The following is a 24,089-nucleotide window of genomic DNA, read 5'->3' as shown; positions in this document are numbered from 1 at the left end:
AACTAAGCTAGGACAGGGGTGCCCACCCAGGAACAAAAGGGCTTTATTTATGATAGAAATAAGAACCGAGAGAAGGAACAAAACATCAAAGGCATGAGACACAATCTAGTGACTAACTTGGCAAGAGCATGCGCCATAAAACACATACAAAGTTGTGAAACCCCATCTTGCTAGTTCAGACCCTTTTATGTAGACCTCAAACCAATGTGCTGGATTTGACAAGGAGCTGACTGTCTGTTTCTCTGTGTGTATGTGTAGGACAGCTGCCATGAGCTTGTCCTACATAGTCTACAATCTCACTTATGAACTCTGGTGTGTCTTTCATAGGTTCTTAAACATATGTTTCCTTCCTGGCTTGCCACTTCTTGCTGAACCTCTTTGCCATAGCTGTGAAGGCCCTCAAATGTGTGCTCAGGCAGCACTTTGTAGCATAGTGATCACAATTCATATTGGATGGATCAATGTACTCCAATAAAATGCTATTCTATCAGAGATCCAGAGACAAAATCCCTTAATTAGAGAAATCATTTGATTTGGCAGCTGCTGGGATATCATAATCGGGTGTGAGAAGAGTACTTACCTCTACTAAAGAGAGGCACTAAGAAATATAAAGCTGAATTTGTTAAGATGGTGATTCTCTGCAATCAACTATTTTGGCATTTAAATACATCAGGAGGTGTAGCAGGTGATTAGTATCAATTACAAACTTACACAGGTTAATACCTATATTTACCATCCTTTAACATATGCAAGCAAAGTTACCTTACTGAAAATGGCAGTCTAACCAATGACAGTTTAGCTACCCTGAAAGGCTTCATGGTTAAGCTGGTCTGGGCTAGTAAGCAGCCAAGCATTAAGTGGGATATGTGGTCACTGGTGTATAAATTGTGGGGGATGAGTTGGTTATGTGATATTTAACTTTGAAATGTACTACTATTGTGCCCGCACCTACTATGCCCATTACTATTACTACTCTCCATCACGTTTAGTAGTTGAACTGGCTAATGTAAATCCACACACCTTTGACACAATGTTGACAAATCCGTAAACAGTCCCTAGGCAGGTTTGGCCCAGTGGCCTACACTTGTTGGGCATGGCACAAGCTGAGCAGGAAAAGAAGAAATACTATATAATTCTGGCCAGTATTACGGCTCCTGGATATTCCAGCGATACCTCACACCCTGGAAACGAAAGGAAAATTCTCTCTTCTACGATTGGACATTAGGACTGTAGGAAATGTATTCCCAGATGGCACATTTCTGCCAATAGATACAACAACACAGGATGCATGGAGTACACCACTTGACTCCACTAGACACCTTTCTCCATTCACAGCTGCGTTCTGTCAAGTTATATTTAATAAAGATTTCTAAAGAACCTCCCACATCTAATATTCTTGATCATATCATCCACACCCTCAGAGGTATACACCTAGGAAAAGAGATAACATGTAGTGTAGTGTCTAGAAAAAGGTAATGGGATGATGAACAGGATGAGCCGATTACAGATGAACAATGGGTGTTTTGTTGAGCGAACGCACAAAGTATCATACTACAGTAGCCCATGTGTCCTGCTATATAAATTTCAGCATAGTGCCTATCGGTTCCCTGGGGCATGATGGAAATGGTGCTGGATGATAACTCTCAATGTTGTGCTGCTTCAACAAATTTTGCTGATTGCGTTATTAGGGTTCAAAAAGGTTGTCTTGTGGAACTTAGATAATTACACAGCAGTAACTCTCTTATTAGCCAAAGGTGGGTAGGCATTGGTTGGGTTCGAGGTCCTCTTCCAAAACACCAGGTTACGTGATTTGATAGTATAAAGACACAACTGATGACTGTCTCTATCCTACTACAATCCACAAGACCTATGAATGTATGGGGAGCTTTACATATGTATTTGCTTAACAAAGATGCATTGCAAACAGCTATTAACACTATGATGTAGACCCCAAAATTATCCTTAAGTACTAGACAAGTCATCAAGAGTGTATCACTTTACCCTTAAAGGTGACCTATGCTTTGTTATACAAATAGATATTCTCTGTTACTGATATCTGACTATTTTTTCTGCAGTATTAGGTATACATATGAGTTAAAGATGTCTACGGAAAATACAGTTTTGAATGTTTTTGTTTTTGTTACACACAGTCCCAGACCTCCACCTCCAAACCCCCCACCTTGTTTTTTGAGTTGTGGTCCATGTGACAATCGGATAAGAGTGTAGTGTCTCAGTTAGCGTGGATGTGGCAGAAGATAAACTTAAAGATTTGAGTTCCCTTCTGAATGAAATATGTGAAAGTTAATTTACTCACACTGTTTTGAGGATCTTTATAACTTTGTTTTGAAGTTTCCATGTGATTGATTCCCACTCTAAATGTAATGGTATACATTTATAAATTGAACCACTATTCTGTATACCCACTCTTCCATCTGATAAATGATGTACTTGATGCTACATGTCTTTTGGCTATGTTGAACCTCTCTGATTTACAATGTAAAATGCAAGATATGGTTAATTCTTTAGTTTGAAGAATTACACAGCTTTATTTTTTAATATTTGTTTAAATGTTATATTTTGTATGTATTTTTGTCTCTTAAACAGTTTCTTTAAAATCAACTGAACTGAATGGTTTATGTTAATTTAGAATACAATTGAGCAAGACGTATTGCCTCATACACCTTTGATTGAATCTTCTACCACCTGTGTAATTAATACTCATTGATAGTGATCCCCTTCTTTAATAGGATGAATGTTACCAAGTAAGACAAATATTTGCTCAGAAACTTCACAAAGGCCTTTCGAGACTACGGCTACCACTGGAATACATGGCCATATGTGCTCTGTGTGCAAAAGACCCAGTGAAAGAACGAAGAGCTCATGCCAGGCAGTGCCTAGTGAAGAATATAAGTGTAAGACGGGACTATCTGAAACAACATGCTGCAGTGAGTGGTAAGGACATTAATTGAACAGAAACAGTTTAAGTAAGTGAGTTGAAGACTGAAATAAATGATGCAGCTGGGAAATATAAATTTCACTGATATTTAATGCACTTGTGTAATGCTTCTGATAGAGACTTCTAGCTGCCCAGGCATCAGCCTGGATGCATCCACTTTTCAGCAGTACCTCCGTATGCTGGTAGATGGCACTGCGCAGCTCCACACTGACCCTGTTCAGCTACAGAAATGACATGCAGAGCCAGTGTAAGTGCCTATCCTGCATACTGACATCAATTTCTTTCTTTCCACTCCACCAGACGCGGATCTGAATCTACCGCTTATCTCTTAGAGACCCTTACCTCTTTCAAAAATTTGATCCTAGAACTACCACAGCACTCCCAAGCAGTCCATAATAGTAAAGTTATCCAGATGAGTTCAGTTTGGTAAGATCTTATTTATTGGTGGTGTAAACATCAATATGGCAAGATGAATAGGATTCTACAGCCACCACGTCTTTCGTCACACTTGTGACGTTTGCAACATCATGCCTGTAAGTAAGGACAGTCCGGTGTCTTACTCTAGATAAGTACAGCTAAAAGGTTAGTGGGAAGCCAGTCAGTGCTCCTGTAGCAATAGCAAGTAAAGTCCACAACAACCAAAAGGCCATGATAAGTCCATCCCCGATGTGTCTGGAAATCGAAGTGACGTCCCGAAAGTGTGACACTTTTTTCGGGACGCCACTTCGATTTCTCGAAACATCGGGAATGGACTTAAATGCATGATGTTGCTTTATTGGCATTAGTGTTTATTGACAAAGCAAGCCTTAAAAATGTCATGATTGAGATGAAACAAGTGTTGGCTGTGGAATCATATTCATCTTGCCATATTGATATCTACACCACCAATAAATAAGATCTTACCACAACTGAACTCATCTGGATACCTTTACTATAATGGACTGCTTGGGAGTTCTACCGTATTTCTAGGATCACGTTTATGGTGCCATCCTGTGGGCACCAGCTTATGCTTTCGGGTAGTAAAGCATACACAACTGTTCAGCACCGTACTATGACTCATTTGGACTTTTTCTGATTCTAATAAGAGTTTATTACTTTGGATTTATTGTAGGAAGTGCACCCATTGGACCACTACTACCTGTTCTTCTCTTTATTTGTTTACACTGTTCAAGGGTTATGTCACCTCCCAAACGATAGGTGTTCAACCCTGCAAGGACTGTCGCAAACAAATGTCTGTGACATATTCTCATTAATCTTGCCTGGGGTTGAACTGTGGCACTATGGCTTGTAGTGACTGCGTCAATGAACCCAAAGGCCATGCAAGACTGCGAGGCGAAAGTCTCATAGCCAAGCACCGGAAGGCTCTGTGATGGAACTGATCCAAGTTGAAAGTTTGGTCCTGTTGGAGATGCAGAAGTCGCTGGAGTCATCCAGGCAATATCTTTGGGTAAGTCAAAGAAGAAAAAAAAAAAACACAAGAAATCTAAGCGAGATTCATCCTCTCCCCGGCACTCATGCTCATCTATGAAGGTGCAGGGGAGCACCATACATCTCAAACTCGCTCTCCAACTCTTTTGACTATGGAACCGATCTTGCAACTTGTAGCTTGTTCCAGGGCATCCTTAGTTTCCGACCATCACTCCTAAGCAGATCGAAGTTTTGTGTGCCCATGCTCCAGTGCTTTGAATACTTGTCGACTCCCACCGGTGTGCCTGTGGGCCGCACAGAGTAGAGGTTTTCCACGTGAATTAGTGCTGGCGGTTTCACAGTCACATGAATTAGTGCTGGCGGTTTCACAGTCACATGAATTAGTGATGGCGGTTTCACAGTCTGCGCCAGATGGACCCTCTGAGCTCATAACAGAGCCATGCCTGGCTCCACTCCACCTCCGGCGCCACTTTCCATACCGGTTCCCAGTGCATCGCCTATGCAAGATGACGAGGCCCAAATTGTCCTTTCTGACGCCCACCATTGAGGCCCCATTTCCTCCACTTGGTCTGCTGCCAGAAAGACAGCAGCACACCCTGCGTTCCCTGTTCGGCACAGATTTGGATAACATTTACGATGCACGTGGCCAATTGGTATGCCAGCCTTCAGGAGGTCAGTTGCCTTTATACCTCTCCTGAGTCCAGTCTTTTCTCTCCCTCGGGCACTGAGGAGAGTGCTTCTAATATCATGGTTATGCTTAGGGCAGCCAAAGTCATTGACCCGCAGAAGTCAAGATCATTGTACTTAAGGAGGTTCTTCAGCTGGGCAGACATCTACTGAGCCCCTCTTGCCAATCAGTTAGGCCTTTAGTGCTGCTTTGTAGGGGGCATAAGCCAAATTAGCCTTTGCCCTACTGCTGGCAACCCTGCATTGCAATCTCAGCACCCCTCACCTGAAAGATTGGTGGTACAGGCGTCTGCAAGCAAGACTAATCCCAACACATTGATACCATCTCCCAAGGATAGGAAGTCAAAATGGGTGTAGATGGTCGGAAAGAGGGTATTGTTATCCACCAGCTTGGTGGTCAGGCCACTGAGTGACGACTGCCTGCTGAGGTGCTATTCTGCCTCCCTTAGCTCGAGGTTCTTCCAGGTGTCCTAGATTATCTCCAACCAGTCTTCGCCCAGGCCCTACAGATGTTCGCTACACAGCCTTATTCACAGTTCTTTGTGGCTTGGACACCACCAATTCCATGGGACAGACCATTGGCACAAGTGTTGCCATTTGCTGCAATGCTTGCCTGCGGTACACCAGTTTTTCAGGTGATGTCCAGTCGTACTTCATGGATATGCCATTCAACAGGACTCGCCTGTTTGGGTGCAAGGCAGACTTTGCTCTTGAGGGGTTCAAGGAAAGCAGGGCAGGGGCACCCTCCCCTGGCCAACCACCCAACCATCAACCCTGCAATTTGTTTTGTGGCTTCCGCAGAGGTATTCCATACAGTCAGCCAATCCAATCCAACCCCAGCACAGGCTTAGCAGTTTTGCTGTTGCAGCTGTGGTTCCCACCGCCTCTGAGTTCAGTCAACAGATTTCCCAGTCCACTGCTACCCCTGTTCAGCTCTACCTGCCAAGCCTCTTTAGCATGCATTTAGTGATGCACAGCCATCCTCTAGGAATCAGGATCTGACGATTCTTGCCAGGATTAAGAATAAATTATTGGTGGAAGTAGATCGTTGGATGTTAATACAAAAACCATTATGCCAGCTCGAGTATGGAATTGAATAAAGAACAACAATTGAAACATAAAAAACATAAAAATGTTGGCAATGGGGAACAACCAAGTGATTGTGTGCAAACAGATATGCATGTACATGATACTACAGCCACTGAGGTATAAAGGATGAAAAGCTTTGACAAGAGGGTGATGAAACTGTGGAAATAAATAAATGGCAGACACTGAGGCATAAAGATGATATAATGAGCACCCAGAAGTGTAGTGAACTCGAACAAGGCAGAATAAAAACAGGAGCATATATGTATCCACAGCAATCAGCAGAGTTAAATGAACTGGAGAATAAGGATTTTTGGACTCTAATAACAGTGGTGGCATGAGGAAACAAAAGAATGACTCTAGTATATTAGCATCATAAAACGTAAGCAGCTCAAAGATGTGTGAACAAAGCGAAGTAGAAAGGGGATAGAAGATGACCTAATTTTAAGGGTGTGATTTTAAATAAAGAATTGAAAAACGAAAATATAGATAGATTTTACAAACTGCATATTTCAGAATGTTTCATAATGGGATTTGGCAAAATCGAGAAGGGACTTATTAACCGTGACCAAGACTGTGATGGTTGAAGCTTGTTGGTTGTGCATCCTGTGTAAATTAAACTGTACAAAAAACAGTTCCTGAAATGCATACAAGTTCTTTACTTCTCTGAAGAGAAATCTAGGAGATACTGTCCAGACCCCACACCAGATATATGTATTACCTAGTAGCGGTAGCCACTGGGTAATTATAGTTAGGGACTATGTTTCCAAAGAAAAAGCGTTTTTTGGCTTGCCTGTATCTTTGGCACCATTTGACAAATCTTCGCAAATTTATTTTAAAAAAAAAGTGTTACAGTGATTCTTGTTGCACACAAAGTTTTGGGGTGATCTGTCAAGTGAGGACAGAATAAAAAGGGGGGTGAAAAATGTTGCATTTCCCATGTTAATTCCCATAGGACCTTTAGACAATTCTACAGCCTGGACCACTAAACGGAATTACACCAAATTTGGCAGAAAGCTAGCTTTCGGTACGCAGCTCACGCTTTCGCTTATTGGTGTAAATCCGTTCAGTAGTTTTTGAGATAGTCAAGGGAAAATACATTTGTATATCTCTGGCCACGATGACTTTGTTCTTGTTTCGCAGGTACTTTGCAAAATCCGTAATTTTTTTGCGAATATGTGTGCGAAAAGAACCATTGCAATTGGCTGACCGCAGCCTGACTAGAAAGTTGCGGCCGCCATTTTAGTTCACACTGAACCCAGGGGTGTGATATAGGTGTGTTTTAGGGGCAAAATGCAGGTTTAACACATTTTTGCATCACTGCACACAATATTCTCAACATTTTGCGAATTATTCACCAATATCGTGAAATTTGAAAGAAAAAAATCACTCATTCATACACTAATTCATTCACTCGTGCATGCACTCACACTCATGCACCCACTCAGACTTTCCCACTTTCAGACCCACTGAAACACTCACGCACCAACTCACAGAGACATGCCCTGTGGCCAATTTTCACTGCCCACGGCCAAAGGATGTGAATGGTGCGGCGTTGGGTGATTATAAAGGTTTGACTTCAATGCCTGCCTGCAGGCCAGGCCTTTCGACCAACCCCGCTGCGCATGGCCAAAGGCTGTGCACGGCAGGGGTTGCATAATGTATAGTAATTAGAAATTCACTGGAAAAAACAAAGGTTACAGGGACGTTCTATTTAGGTTCTGAATTTACACATACAAAACCATAGAAATTCAGCCGTTATAGTTAAAGTTTTTTTAAGTAACTGTAAGTCGCTCCCTAAGGTAACTATAACTCGAGCCTTCACCATGCACAGCTAATTACTCCACATATATTGGTGATGAGATCTTGTATGGCATCTTTGATATTATCACTGTAACATTTGCAATAATATATTTAACAAGAAAACTGTGCATGGCATGGGTGCGAGTTAGTCATAATTCCATCTGTTTCCGTTCGGGAGCCACCCCCTTATCGTTGGTATTTTTATCAAACAACTTCGCGTCCATCCCTTTCGGAACCAAGAAAACCTTGACCGTCGGATCAACGCGCTCGGTCAGAGGCCCTCTGTGCTGCACCCTTTTGGCCACCATCTTCTCAACTTTATAGATCTCAGGAATGAGCTTCTAAAGGAACGGACTCCCTTCCGTTTTTCTCCAAGGAGCCATGCGGAGTTCCCACCAACTGACCAACAGTATCTGTCTCCAGACCACACAGAAGAGGACTGCAAGGCTTGCCAGTCCTTCCGATCAAAGAAGATTGCAGGACCGAAAAGCATGCCATAGAGAAATGCAGAGACAGGAGGTTGAGGACACACCAGACATCCTCCAACTCCCTAGGTGTCGAACCGAAAGATGGAGAACTACAAAAGGCCTTTGCGGTTGAGGAGGTCTTTTTGATCGTGGACTTTGTCCAAGGTAGAGGTAGACCTCGAGATGCAAGATATTGCTCCGGGGCAACGTACCACAAGTACAGAAACCCCTGTCCTGCCCACAAAACCTCTACCAAAGCACACGCTACTGGGCCACAACTGCTGACAGGCCATGGTTGGCACCAAAAGACCGATTTGGATGCCTTGGGCTCTGCACTGAAACACAAGCCTAAGACAACCGTCTCAATGCCAAGCCAATCAGCTCCACCTTCGACACACACACAACCTCAGACACTGACCACTTTAGCGCCAAAAAAACACAACAGGCAGTCTCGGGATCAACCGTTTTGGCTGCGAAACACAACATCGCTTTGGCGCCGAAGAAACCAGAATCAACAGCACCTTTAGAACCACTTACCTCGGTTGAGCCTGTCCTCCATAAAATGAAGGAATAACTTGATGTTAAGTATAAACTGCTCCATATACAGCCTCAGACTGGCCATATTTTGGTAAAGACTGTTGTGACAATCCCATCAAAGAGACAGCTTTCCTTTGCAAAGGCTGTTGATGTGCCTGCTGCCAAAAAGAGGGCTGATAAAGATTCTTCCACTTTACACCTTCCTCTGCCTACTTCTCCACCACCAACACAACCTCCACCACCTTCGCCCCCTCATTCACAGGATGACCTACTTGGCATCACCCCTGAGGGGTCCCCGCGCTTCTTAACTGGTGATCAGAGAACAAGGGAAACTACTTTGACACACATGGACCTTTAGTCAGCCTATGATTTTGATTGTCAACCTGACATTAAGACAGACGTTTACCCTGCTAGACCGTTTGCTCCAGACAATGCCGCCTCTTTCCAATCGCTTATTGGTAGGGCAACCACTTGCCACCAGGTACCCTTACATAAGGAGCCCATTGAGGATGACGTCCTATTTGAAACCCTGTCCACGTTTTGCTTGGTTTCTGATGCGGCTTGACTGGTAGTGCACTGGGTCCCTGCTAACCAGGTCCCGAGTGCCAGTTGTCTATCCCCAAAACTGCATAGTTGTTTGCACAATTGCCAAGCCCACACAGTGCTGCCATTGCAGACTGCATGTGGAGGTGCATGCTAAGTTGAAAATAAAACCTGTCACACACCCATCTATGCCAGGTCCCCTATTACTGCATGTGCCAGGTGTAAGTAATCCCCCTGAGGCAGGATGCACCCAGGCACATGTGAACGCATATATGCATGAGCAGAGATGCCCCTGCTATGTCTCTGTCGATTCTGAGACCTAGTAAGTGCACAGGGAAGCCATTTTAAATGCATGTGCTGGACACTGGTCATTACTAGCCCCCAGCCACATGATGGCTTCTCTGAACCCTTTGGGGCATACACAGCCCTCTTGGGCCCTTTTCAGGCCTACCTCCTCTATGTGACATCCAACTATGCAAACTTGATGGAACCGACTCCATTTCGGTTTTGCCATCTATGCCAATTCAAATTCCCCCCCAATGCACTGCATGACCTGGGCAAAGAAGTTACAGGAGAGCGGGGAAAGTATGGGTGGAGCCTCCGCTCCGAGTCTGCATTCTTGATGATTGGCAGATGCCAGACCTCCTTGAGGTGAAATGCGCATGTCAGGTTGGACGGGTGCTTTGTTCCGACCCGCCTGACATGCGCCCTTGAACCCTTGCTAGACTCTGCTATGTATGAGCCAGGGAGATTGTTGCAGCCTGCAATGCTCCAAATGAACGTTGCCAGCCCCTGACCCAGCCGTTCCTCGTGCTGTTGGAGTCGTGGGGGTGGGTCCATGCCTGAGGGAGGTGGTCATATCTTCCAGCTCACTGCACTCATGACGAGAGGAGCCTGAGGCAGTTGGCAAAGCCACGTTCGATGAGTGTGTTTAAAGTTTCTGAATAATAAGCAGGTCAGCTCGATTTGGTCAAATGTAAGTCAGTTGCATATTTGTCTTGATTTTTATAGAAGGTGATGTGTGCTCGAGGGCTGTTTGGCATTAGTGGTAACCAGTACACACACCATACCTTTGGAATTTTAGCTTGGATAGAGCCAAGCCTTGCAGGAGTGAGACTGATTGTGTGTGGGTTACTATATGACAGGAACGGACGTTTGAAAGCATTAAAATACTCCAGCACCATTTACCGCTTACTGGTGCCCGGAGGCAATAGGATGCAGTGGGAGGATACCTGTACTCTTTGCAAGCAGCAGGCTCTTAAAGTCCCCTCGCTGACTCGTACTGACAAGCCCATGATGCGCTACATGCTGGCACTGCAAACGAAGGGTAGTGACGAGTCAGGTACTCTGGTTCAGGAGGCCCTCCCACTAGAAGTATGCTCTGGCATATTAGAAGTACGTGCTGATGTGTTGAGTTCCTAGTGGGGCAGAAATAGCACCGGGTGCACACAGCCCGCATCTTGCACAAGCAGATCCTGTGCACAAGGTGCAGGAGCTGCGGTATGAGCTTTGCACACTTGTGTGGGCGACTGTCACAGGACAAGGCAGGCAGGCAGACATAATGGCTAGTATGTGCACAGATCACATCAGTGAGTGTATGCAGTCATCACTCGCAAACCGCTCACTGCAGGCTTGCACCGTCTTACAGCCCTGGGCAATCATTACTGCAGTCCGTGCCCAAGCCTCGTGTTTGTGTCTCACTGCCCTCTGACTGTCTGCTGCATGACTGGTCTCTGGCTGTCACAGCCAGGTCAGGAGAGGTGAGTAACTCCTGTGGGTGTGTTAGACTAAAGCACACCAAGGCTGACTTTTAAACAAAGTGTGTGCGGCGTGGTGCTTCAGACCCCACCAGTGTGACTGGACGTGTGTACCCCACTTCAACACACCTGGGTGGGAGGTGGCTGTTTATTATCTGGTGGAAGGGGGTGTAGAAAAACGTCCGATCAGATCTGATTAGATAGAAACTTGCAAATAGCACTCCTAGTTGTTAGCTGCTTTACTCTACTTTGGACCGTCCATTCACTGAATATATGTTTGCCTTTGATTCCTTGTTCTCCTATGAATGATAACGCTCATTAAGGACAGTGTGCGGTTGCTAAAACGAAAAATCCTGGAACGTTTGTGTTGAACGTGCACTTGCACAGTTTAACCCATTCACTTTTCTGCGAATGTGTTTCTATGGATGCAATGAAGAAGTCGAGCTAAAAGACAGTGCTGTCAGTGTTAATAATGCATTTAATGCAACAGTGCTTTGAGCAGCACAGGGGCGATATCTTTGGAGGACTGTAATCTTTCTGGTGTCATTTTAGTTTAATTGGATGCAGAAGCAAATCACTGTAATATGGACCCCATGCTGATTGCTGACCAGTGTCACTAAAGCCTGAAAGGGGTAGTCAGCCTGAAACCATAAACAATAAAAAAAAAAAAAAGGTAGCACAGTTAAAATTGCAATTAATGAATGTGTTTCCAGGTGTTACTAGACAACATAAGCACAGCCAGGAAGTTGTTTTACTTGTTGTGCTTTGTGTGCTTTTTTCCTCATTGAAGCAAATAATATTGTTACCAACTTGACACGTCTAAGCAGCATCTACTTCTTTAAAGACTTAGAAAGCCCAGTGGGGTGTTTCATTCACGTTCCTTTTTTTTTTAAATGCAAACAGCACACTGGGCTGTGATGGCATCTGCCACAGTGGCATTAATGAGAAATAAGGACATCTCTGAGGTACTCAGCATTTTTAACTCAGTCAGTTATGAAGTTCTGTGGGTATTCTGAATAAGCGGCTACCTACATCATTATCATATGAAATCACTCTTTATTGATGTCATAACTACATCTTCACAGTTGCCTTATTAACCTTATTGCTTTTTCAAAATTGCTTCAAAATGCACCACTTGCCCTCTATTTTTTCCAACTTTTCTCAGGGGGAGAAACCCCCCCCCAAATCCCTCTTATGAGGGTCTGGCTCACTTGTTGCATTTGCTCACCACAGGTCACAAATCCCCAATTTTTACGCCCCACCACTTTCAAATGTCACCAGCCAACACTGCGAGCACCATCAGGTGTGTAATTTGTGTCTCTGCCCCTACAACCCGTGTTTCGGTCGAAGAAAGCACTTGGAGACGGAATAACTCATCGGATGCTAATGGGGTCCTGGACTCTGAACGGAACACCGGACTTCTTCGGCGACAAACATGTAGAGGAGGATCCGCAACAAGAACACAGGCCTTTTCGGTCAAAGACTCAGATATTCAATCCAACATCGAAAGTCAACCGTTGCAGTAATCGCAGACCGTGAGTAAAAAGACCCCTTCCACCCTAGTAAAGAGATCATCTAAAGAGGCACCCTTCTGCCACTGCCTTCCGGCCATGGTTGGAGCTGAGAAACCACTTTGGATGCCCCGCCCTTGGGCTCGGCACTGAAAAAAAACAAAAGCAACTTTAGGTGCCCGTACCTCCACCTCCGCACCGACCAATTGCACATGGTACTTTGGTACCAGCCATTTCGGCACCAATGAAAAACCTGCCATCCTCAGTTTCGCTGCCGAAATTATCACACAAAGTAAAATCTTAAGAACTGAAAATTTAAAAAAAGATTTCACTTGATTCCGGTCAGTCTTCGACCACCCCTTCACCTGTGGAACTAATTTTATAATTTATGGACACTCGACAGCGCCGACTTCAGATTCAGAAGGGAACAGGATGCATTATTAAATCACCCCCTGACCCTTTAAAGAGAAAATTGACTTTTCTAGAGACGCTTGTCTCCTCTCTGCTTCAAAAAGAGCCTACCAAGGACAAGGCTCCATCTCTACCACAGCCTTCTCCTCAATCCTCTCCACCTCCTCCTCTTTCTCCTGCACCAACATCTCCCCCTCCTTCTGGGTTCACACCACCTAATTCACTGCTGGGTGGGGCTCATGACTTACGAGACACGTTAGATGACCCAGACCCATGGGATACATGTGATCCAGATACTATTACACTTAACGATCTGGATCTCTTCCCAGCTAGACCCTCCCCACCTGTTTATTCCACCTCATATCATCAGGTCATAGCTAGAGCAGCTACATTTCATGACGTGCACATGTATACTGACAACATAGAAGAAGACTTTCTATCTGGTACCCTGGGAACAATACACAAGGAAAGTCAGTTTCTTCCTATGCTCCCAGGCATGCAGATGAAATCTTTAAAGAAACAGTGAGAGCATGAGTTATCACTCCCTTAGTAGACAAAAAGGCTGCATCCACTGGTCCTTTATTTCTCAAGGCTCAGATTCATCCTGACTCCATTGTTGCCTGAACTACTCGCAAGAGAGCTAACAGCCAATCAAGAGGTGACAATCCCCCACCCACAGACCCCCCTTCCCTGTGCAGGAAAGTAAAAGGCAAGATGCAGCAGTTAAAAGGGTGGCGGCTCAAGCCGCCACTCACTGGCGTATTGATGTTGCACAGGCATTACTATCCTGATGTGACTGGGCACACTGGGATGCCATGGAAGAGCTTCTACAATATCTCCCCGAGGAATATCTTCAGAGGTGCAGAAACTGTAGCTGAAGGGCAAATTATTACTAATAATTCTTTTAGTTGTGTGCTGAATGATCTGATTCAGCAGCAGGCAATATTAATTCCAGCATCTTCATAAAACGACATGCCTGGCTCAGGTGCTCAGGTTTTAAACCAGGAGTACAGCAAACAGTGTTAAACATGCCCTTCGATAAAGAGCACTTATTTAGCCCACAAGTTGATAGCACAGTTGAAAAGCTCAACAAGGATAATCAAACTGCCAAAGCTATGAGGACATTCCAAGCCAGCACACACCGAGGTAATTTTTGTCACCTGGCACTCTCAAGAGGCTTTCGGTCATCCTTTACAGACCAGACTTCCACATAAACAAAGCCCACCTCTCAATCATACTCCAGAAGTGTTATAGAGGTTCCTATAGAGGGAACAGAAACAAAGGCTGAGGAAAGCCATCTAGAGGCTCCTCATCGACCACCAAACAATGACTTCCTCCCACCACCCCCCACCACTCCTGTAGGGGGAAGGCTACAACAGTTTTTACCCACAATGGTCTCAGATTACCACAGACCAATGGGTGCTTTCAATTATCCAAAATGGTTTTAAGCTCACTTCCACTCCACCAAACACACTCCCTCATACTCACAGACTTTCCATAGAACATTTCCCTCTTCTCAAAGAGGAAGTACACTCTCTTCTTCTCAAAGGGGCCATATAACTAGTTCCATTGCAACACCAGGATAAATGAGTTTACTCCCTGTATTTCCTAGTACCCCAAAAAGACGGGTCTCTCATACCAATCTTAGATCTCAGACCCTTGAACCATTACTCAAGTTGTCATAACCCTTCTCCAACAGGCTGATTTTATGACAGCGTTAGACCTTAAGGACACTTACTTTCACATTCCCATTCATCTGGCACACTGCAAACACCTCATATTCATGGTTGTAGGAAAACATTACTGTAGGAAGCTGGCTCTGCATACATTATATCAAAATAAGATAGTGTGCACAGAGTCCAAGGGTTCCCCAGAGGCTTGACAGAGGCAAAACATCGATAATACTAATGCTCTTTTTGTGGTAGTGTGGTCGAGCAGTTAGGCTTATCTGAGGGTAATGTTAAGCATTTGTTGTACACACAAACAAGCAATAGAAGAAACACACTCTCAATGACTTAACTCCAGACCAATAGGATTTTATATAGAAGAATATGTTTTGTCAATTTATTTCTAGAACCTCAAGATCCAGTTTGCAGGTAAGTACATAAAATGAAAGGTACTTTGCATAGGTATAATCAGGACTTTGAATGGAATCAACAATGTATACAGTTTTCTTATAAAATGGCAAAAGGCTGTTTTGAAAGTTGACACTGCAATTTTCAACAGTTCCTGGGGGATTAAAAGATAGTACAGTTTTACAGGTAAGTATTCAACTTACCGTTCTTATCTCCGGGTTTTAGCTAGTCCATTGTTGGGGGTTCAAGTTAACCCCAAACATCCACCACCAGCAACACGGGGCCGGTCGGTAGCAGAGGTCAAAGTGGACCCAAATTAACGTGGGTTCCTATGGAGACGGGGGTTCTTAAAATCCAGTCAGCATGCAGGTGAGTACCTGCATCTTGGAGGGCAGACCAGGGGGGGTTCAAGAGAGCACTGGAGGGGCCCCAAAGTAGGCACACACCCTCAGAGGCACTAGGGCGGCCGGTTGCAGGGTGCAAATAGGGCATCATGTTTTCAATACATCTCTATGAGGAGACCCCGGGGGTCACTCTGAGGCTGCAAATGAGGTCCAGGGGGACTTCTCGGGCAAACCAACGGCTGGGCAGGGAAGAGTACGCCTGCGGGTCGATGCTGCACCAGTGTCTGGTTCTCCAAGGCCTTGGGTCTGTGTGTCCAGTGTGTCCTTTAGATGTCGGATTTCTTTGTCTGGAGCTCGCGGTCAGGGGGTGGGGGGCTAGGCAGTGCGTTCGGGTGGGGAGTGTGCTCTAGATTCCCTCTGCGGGCGTCATCATGGAGGTTTGGAGGGGTCAACCCTGGGTTGGCTCTTGCTCCCAATCACCTGGGGACCCTTTCTTGCTGGGTGGACCACCAGGACACGGGCCATGGGCATCGGGTGCACAAGGGTCAGGACTTGCGCATCTGGAGTGAGGAGGGAGTCCTTAGCTGTAGGTTTCTTTTACACAGAACTGCTGTCCTCTTGAGTTCTTGGTCCTTTTGGGTGCAGTGCAGTCCGCTGGAGGTGGCAGAGGTTGCTGGACGAGTTGCTGGTCTTTTTGCAGGTTCTTTGAAGCAGGAAATAGGCCAGTAGGGCTGGGGCCAAAGCAGTTGTCATCTTCCTTCTTCTCTGCTGGGGTTTTTAGCTTAGCAGTCCTTCTTCTTCTTGTAGGTCACCAGGAATCTGGTGAGCTGAGTTCAGGGAGGCCCTTAAATCCTAGATTTAGGGGTCAGAGGGCAGTAGCCAATGGCTACTGTCCCTGAGGGTGGCTACACCCTCTTTGTGCCCACTCCCTTTGGGGGGGGGGGGTGCATTCCTATCCCTATTGGTCCCTGTCCTCTAAACCAAGATGGATGATTCTGCAGGGAGGGGGTGACCTCAGCTTCTGGACACCTTAGGGGTGGTCCTGGCTGAGCTGGTCACTCCTCCCTGTTTTCCCTAATTTTCCCGCCGGACTTGTTGCCAAACATGGGGCTTTGTCCGAGGCAGGGTGGGGGGGCATCTCCACTAGCTGAAGTGACCTGGGGCACTGTAACTCGAGGCTTGTGCCTTTAAGGCTTACTGCCAGGTGTTACAGTTCCTGCAGGGGGAGGTGTGAAGCACCTCCACCTAGGACAGGCTTTGTTTCTGACCACAGAGTGCACAAAGGCACTCCCCCATGTGGTCAGAACCGTGTCTGAAAGTGGCTGGCTGGCACAAACCGGTCAGTCCTACACTAGCAGTTGGGTTATCATACAGGGGACATCCCTAAGATGCCCTCTGTGTGCATTTTGCAATAAATCCCACACTGACATCAGTGTGGGTTTATTGTGTTGAGAAGTTTGATACCAAACTTCCCAGTGTTCAGTGAAGCCATTATGGTGCTGTGGAGATCGTAATGACAAACTCCCAGACCATATACTCAGTATGGCTACACTGCACTTACAATGTTTATGAATGTACTTAGACACTGTACGGGCATATTGCTCATGCAGCTACGCCCTCACCTGTGGTATAGTGTACCCTCCCTTAGGGCTATAAGGCCTGCTAGAGGGGTGACATACCTGTGCCACAAGCATTGGTTTGTGGGGATGGCACCCTGAGAGGGTCCCATGTCGACTTTATTTTTCTCCCCACCAACAAACACAAGCTGAGTGAGGGGTCCCTTAGGGTGCCGTAATATATGCTGCAGCCTTCAGAAATCTTCCCTGGCCACAGGGCTCTTGGTACCATGGGTACCTTTTACAAGGGACTTAACTGTTTGCCAGTTGTGGAAGCAAAGGAACAGTTTTAGTGAAAGAACACTGGTGCTGGGGCCTGGTTAGCAGGGTCCCAGCACACTTTCTATCAAAGTTGACATCAACACAAGGCAAAAAGTGTGGGGGGGGGGTTGGCATGCCAACAGTGGCACTTTCCTACAATTACCAATTCAAGTTCTTACTTTTCAGGGTCACAACCGCTTCGAGTATTCACAAAATGTCTCACGGTAGTGGCCGCACACGTCAGAAGACAACACGTTCATGTCGTCCCTTACTTGGGCGACTGGCTTATCAAAGCCAATACTTTCCAACAATGTCAACATCACACTCAACTCACAATTCATCTCCTACACACTCTAGGATTCACCATCAGTTACCTTAAATCACATCTTCATCCTCCCCAGATACAGCCCTAGCTAGGAGCGATTCACAATACACAATTAGAACTAGTGTTTCCCAGCTCATCCCGTGTTCAAGCCTTTCAAACAGTAATTGCTCTTTTAACAGAGAGCCATTCATACACAGTAAGGACTGTTAAATGCCTACTGGGAAGGATGGCATCCTGCATTGCCATCGTACCTCATGCCATCTTCATGTGCGTCCCCTTCAACAGTTCCTCTCTCGTCTTTGGTCTCAAGCACGGTGTCAATTGGAAGATCCAGTGTTTTTGGACCACCAGACTCATCGCTCTCTACATTGGTGGAACACCACAAACCTTATGAAAGGATGGCCCTTTTTAGACCCTTTGCCTTAGATTACCCTCACTACAGACACCTCACATACCGGTTGGGGAGCTCATGTCCACATCCTCAGTGTCCATGGGCTATGGAACACCACTCAACAGTTCTTACAGATCGGTCACCTGGAACTGCAAGCATTATTGCTAGCAATGAAAGCGTTCTTTCCACACTTGCAGCACAAGGTGGTGCTGGTGCATACAGACAACATCACTGCCATGTCCTCTCTTCAAAAACAGGGAGGGGGGAACACAATCGCTATCCCATCTTACACAAACAGTATGGAAATGGGCATTTCATCACTACATTGACATAGTGTCACAGTGTCTCCCAGGGTTAGACGAGCAATTTGCAGACCTGCTCAGCAGGATACAGCAACAGGTCCAGAAATAGGAACTCCATTCACAAGTCCTTCAGCTGTAGTTTCTAAAGTGGGGAACACCTCAAATAGACGTATTTTCCACACCTCAAAATGCCGAAACTTCGGTTCCAGGTATCCTCACCCTCAGTTCAAAGGCTATGCTCTGTGGATAATTTGGTCAGGAATATTTGCTTAAGGTTTCCCCCCTCTTCCACTCATTCCTTTTCTAGTTTGGAAGCTCAGACAGTCTTCCCTCACCATGTCCTTGGTAGCTCCTACATGAGCACCTCAACCATGTTTCACAACACTTCTGGATCTCTCAATAGTTCCACATCAGAAGCTCCCCAACAGACCGGACCTTGCACACAAAATCAATCACAAATAAGACATCCAGACCCCAAATCGCTCAACCTAGTGATATAGCTCCTGAGGTCATAGAATTTGGGTATTTACATCTACCACAAGAGTGTATGGATATTCTTAAAGAAGCATGTAAACCCACAGCTAGAAAATGATATGTGGCAAAATGAAAACGTTTTGTTTGCTGTTGCCAATCAAAAAACATTGACCCTCTCAAGCCAATGGTTCAGGAGATTGTCTGTTACTTACTACATTTACAAAAAGCTAATCTTGCTTACACATCCATTCGTCGTCATTTAGCAGCTATAACTGCATATCTTCAAAACAGACAGCATACTTCTTTGTTTAGATTTCCCGTTATTGAGGCATTCATGGAAGGACCTGAAAGAATCATTCCACCAAGAGTTCCTCCAGCCCCATCCTGGAATCTTAACATTGTTCTCACAAGACTTATGGGTCCCCCTTTTGAGCCACTACACTCCTGTTCTTTACAATTTCTGTCATGGAAGGTAGCCTTTTTAGTCGCTATCACTTCCCATAGACAATGTGTGCGAGCTCCAGGCTTTAACCTTGGAAGAACCTTTCTTCCAAAGTAACAAGGAAAAAGTTATATTAAGAATTATTCCAAAATCGCCTTCCAAAAGTAGTTTAACAATTTCACATCAGTCAGTCAATCAAATTACCAGTTTTCTTTCCCCAACCAGATTCTATGGCAGAAAGGGCTCTTACGTATTATATAAACGGAACCAAAGACATCAGAAAAACAAAAAACTTTTTGTGGCTTTTTTAATGCAACATAAAGGAGAGCCTATATCTAAAGCAACTATAGCTAGATGGATAGTCAAGTGTATTCATACTTGCTATGATTAAGCCAAACAACTTTTATCTACACTACTTAAAGCGCACTCCACTAGGAAGAAAGATGCATCTATGGCATTTTTAGGTAACATGCCTATGGCAGATATTTGCAAAGCAGCTATGAGGTCTACACTGCATACCTTTACAAAACATTGTGTAGATGTATTTGCACGTCATTAGGCAAATTTTGGGCAAGCAGTACTAAAAACACACGTTCAAACAATAGCAACTCCCGCATGCTAGCCACCGCTTAATGGAGGGACTGCTTTACAGTCTATGCATAGCATGTGTATCTACAGCAGCATATGCCATCGAACTAAAAATGTTATTTACCAGTAGACGTCTGTTTTTGGCATGTAGGGCTGTAGATTCACATGCACCCTCCCTCCTCCCCTGTCGCATGTGGCTGTTGCAATTTATTGACATATAAACATTGTATGGACATTGTTTCTATCCTACTCTCTTTTCACTACTTAACTCTCTCGCCTGCAGAGAAACAATCTAACAAAGGACTCGATGCCCATGCGCAGTATTACCGAGAGGAGGAGTCACTTGATCCTGTGACTCCGAAAGCTTCTTCAAAGAAAAACAAGTTGTAACACTTCAAACCCAACACTAGATGGCAAGCTTATGCATAGCATGTGAATCTACAGCACTAAATACCACGAGCAGATGTCTACTGGTAAGTAACATTTTCCTTTTCTAAATTGGTCTCCGATTTATTTGTTGCGTGTGTGTCTCATTTATTGCCTCTGTGAGTACAAGTGCTTAGCACTACCCTCTGATAAGCCTAGCTGCTCTCCCACACTACCACAAAATAGAGCATTGGTCCTATCTACTTTTTCCTCTGCAAACCAATTGGGGATCCACTGGACCCTGCACTGTAGATTTCTTTTTAGTGCCCCATATAGAGAGCCAGCTTCCTACATATGGCATTTTTCTTGAAGCTGTTGAGCCCAGCCAGACAATTTCCAAATCTGTTTTGGAAGTTCAGGAGCTATTCCGGAGGTCTGACGTACAGACCTATATGGTCTTCCCAGCCACTGATGCAACATTGAACTCAGGCCTTTTGAGGCCAGTGAAGCAGATCTGACAAGCAACATGCAGAACAGCAGGGACACCAGTCCTCCAGCTCCTTCTCCCTTGCTGCAACAACCAACAAATCCCTATAGGTTTCCTTAAGCGACGCATGCCATACCAGCGAGAGGCAGGCTTCAAACTTTTTTTCCTACGTTGGCAGTGCATCACGTTTGACAAAAGGGTCTTACAGATTGTTCAGAAAGGCTATGCCCTGCCATTTCTCTACCCCCACCAAATATACCTCCCACACTAGAATGAATTTTGGCGAAATATCTATTCATCTTGCTACAGAAGGTGCATCTGTTGCCCTCCAAGGGTGCCATACAGGAGGGTGTCTCATTCTGAGAACGATGGACTTGTTGTTCTTGCTATTGCCTCTAACTGGACCTTTCAGCTCTGAATGCAGTTCTGGAAAATGACAAGTTCAGAATGGTTGTGTATGCAGATCCTGTCAGCCCTGGCCCAGGAGACTGCATGATGTCCTTGGACTTGCGAGACGTATAGTTGCATATTCCTGTCCTGCAGTCACGCATGCATTACCTGCGTTTCAAGACTTGACAGTATCATTTTGAGTTTGCCAATCACCCCTTCAGACTCACAATCGCACCTCTAGTGTTAATGAAAAGCATGGAGGTGGTCACTGCTCATCTTCATAGATTAGTAGTTTTATTCCTGTACCTCGATACTGGCTACTGAATGGAGGCTTGCAGCAGTCATTCGTGGACCACTTCCAGATAATGGCGAACCTCTTCACATAGTAAAGATTCACTACGAAATGAGCCGAAACCTCACCTGATTCCTTTGTGTAGAGACATCAATTCATTGTGAAAATCCAGGATTCAGTGGCGTTCAGGGTTTTAACTCCATGGCTGTGAGTCTAGGTCATTCTGGCTGTAATCCTGATGTTTAAGGCTCCATCCAAGATCACAGTGAGAGTGGCTCGGAGGCTTCTTGGCCTCATGCATCCTTCTCAACTATACCAGATAGCACATGCATGCTTTGCAGTGTAACTTGAAGTTCCCGGGCCCGAGCATCAAGGCAGCGTTTCTGACACCATCCAGGTCTTGAAGAAGACAGCTTGAGATCTGTAGTGGTGGCTAACTAAATGCCGTTTATCCAGCAGCAGGTCTCTCTTCCTTCCCCATCTAGAGTTGACAATGGTGATACAATGTAGGAAACTGGCCCTTTTTGCAGTAACTCTCCCTTCACACCTCACCCCTGCAGGAACTGTAACGCCTGGCGGTGAGCCTCAAAGGCTAAGGCCTCATGTTACAGTGCCCCAGGGCACTCCAGCTGGTGGAGATGCCCGCCCACCGGACAAGGACCCACTTTTGTGGCAAGTTCGGCAGGAAACTTAGGAAAAACAAGGATGAGTGACCACTTCAGTTGCGACCACACCTAAGGTGTCCAGAGCTGAAGTGCCCTCTTCCCTGCAGAATCCTCCATCTTGGTTTGGAGGACAGGGACCAATAGGGTTAGGAATGTAACTCCCTCCCCAAAGGGAGTGGGCACAGTAAGGGTGTAGCCACCCTCCGGGGACAGTGGCCATTGGCTATTGCCCTCTGGCCCCTGTAACGCCCCTAAATATTGTATTTAAGGGCTTCCCTGAACCCAGGTCATCAGATTCCTGGTGACTTAACAAGAAGAAGAAGAAGGACTGCTAAGCTGAAACCCCCAGCAGAGAAGAAGGAAGACGGCAACTGATTTGCCCTAGCCCTACTGGCCTGTCTCCTGCTTCACAGAACCTGCAAAAGAACAGCGACTCATCCTGCTGGACCAGCGACCTCTGCCAAGCTCCAGAAGACTGCCCTGCACCCAAAAGGTGGACAGCGGCCCTGTCCAAGAAGAAACCTACAACTAAAGACTCCCACCTCACTCTGAATGCGTGAGTCCTAACCACTCTGCACCCGATGCCCATGGCCCGTGTCCAGGTGACCCAACCAACAAGGGACGCTCCCCAGGTGATTCTGAGCAAGTGCCCATCCTGGGTTGACCTCTCTACCCCTCCACGACGACGCCTGCATAGGGAATCCTGAGGACCCACCTGACCGGGAAGCTCCGGACAAAGATATCCAACACCTGAAGACACACTGCACTCACAGCCCCCAGGCCTTGGAGAAACTGACCCCCAGGGTAGCAACGTTCAGCAGGCGGCCCTCCATGTCCAGCCTGTGGTGTGCCCGAGGTGACCTCTGGGGCCCCCTCATAGAGAATCATTGGAGACCCAACGTCGTGTTTGGTGCCTACTTGCGGTCTTCCCTGTGCTCCTCTAAACCACCCCCAAGCCCTTCAAAGTTGCAGGTACTTACCTGCCTGCAGATCTGAAAACAAGTGTCCCCAGTCTCCATTGGAGCCCATGTTAATTTTTCTCTACACTTTGACCTCTGCACCCCGTCGGCCCTGTGTTGCTGGTGTTGGGTGTTTAGGGTTAACTTGAACCCCAACCTTTGGACTTCATAACCCCCGGAGATTGGAACTGTAAGTGTTGTACTTACCTGTAAAACGATCTAACTTTTCTTCCCCTCCCCAAGTACTGTTTCTGAAAATTGCAGTATGTCCATTTTTAAAACCGATTATTGCCAATATTTCAAGAACTGTATAACTTATCGATTTCAAACAAAGTACTGTTGGTACATGTGTGAAATATGAATCTGTTGAAGTGCTTGCCTGCAACTTGAATCTTCTGGTTCTAAACATAAATTGAGGAAATATATTTTTGCTATATAAAAACCATTGGCCTGGAGTTGTTATTGAGTGTGTGCTTCTTCTATGGTCTGTGTGTGTACAACAAATGCTTTGCACTACCTTCTGATAAGCCTAACTGCTCGACCAAACTATCACAAAAGAGAGCATTAGTATTATCTACTTTAGCCTCTTTTAAGCCTCTGGGGAACCCCTCGACTCTGTTCACACTATCTCATTTTGATATAGCATATACAGAGGCAGTTTCCTATAACACATCACTGCTAAGTTGGGAAAATCATCTTTGGAGGTGAGGGTTAAGGGGACTCTGGTCTCCAGTGGAGTACCACCTCCAAATCAGTCTGCTGGAGCTGTGTGGTCTGTTCATCAGCAACTGAAGGCATTCCTGCTGTCCATCAAAGGGAGATTGGTGCAGGTGCTCATGTACAACCTCATCATCATGTAATACTACCAACAAGCAGGGAGGACTGCAGTTGGGTCCTGTGCTAGGAGACCTTCTGTCTCTAGAGAT

The 24,089-nt window shown here is 45.5% G+C and overlaps 1 protein-coding gene across 2 annotated transcripts in view; it reads left to right on the top strand.

The window, feature by feature from the left end:
- PDS5B (PDS5 cohesin associated factor B) overlaps positions 1-24,089 on the top strand; it is an 813,886-nt gene that overhangs the window by 567,954 nt on the left and 221,843 nt on the right. For both annotated transcript variants that reach the window (XM_069205557.1, XM_069205556.1), the window contains exon 25: positions 2,748-2,952. In XM_069205557.1, the coding sequence (XP_069061658.1) occupies positions 2,748-2,952 (205 nt within the window). The remainder of the gene's footprint in view (positions 1-2,747; positions 2,953-24,089) is intronic.

Source organism: Pleurodeles waltl, chromosome 8 (assembly GCF_031143425.1).
Source record: "Pleurodeles waltl isolate 20211129_DDA chromosome 8, aPleWal1.hap1.20221129, whole genome shotgun sequence".
NCBI classification, from domain to species: domain Eukaryota; kingdom Metazoa; phylum Chordata; class Amphibia; order Caudata; family Salamandridae; genus Pleurodeles; species Pleurodeles waltl.
The sequence above is the reverse complement of the archived record's forward strand: the minus strand, read 5'-3'. Positions and strand labels throughout refer to the sequence as shown.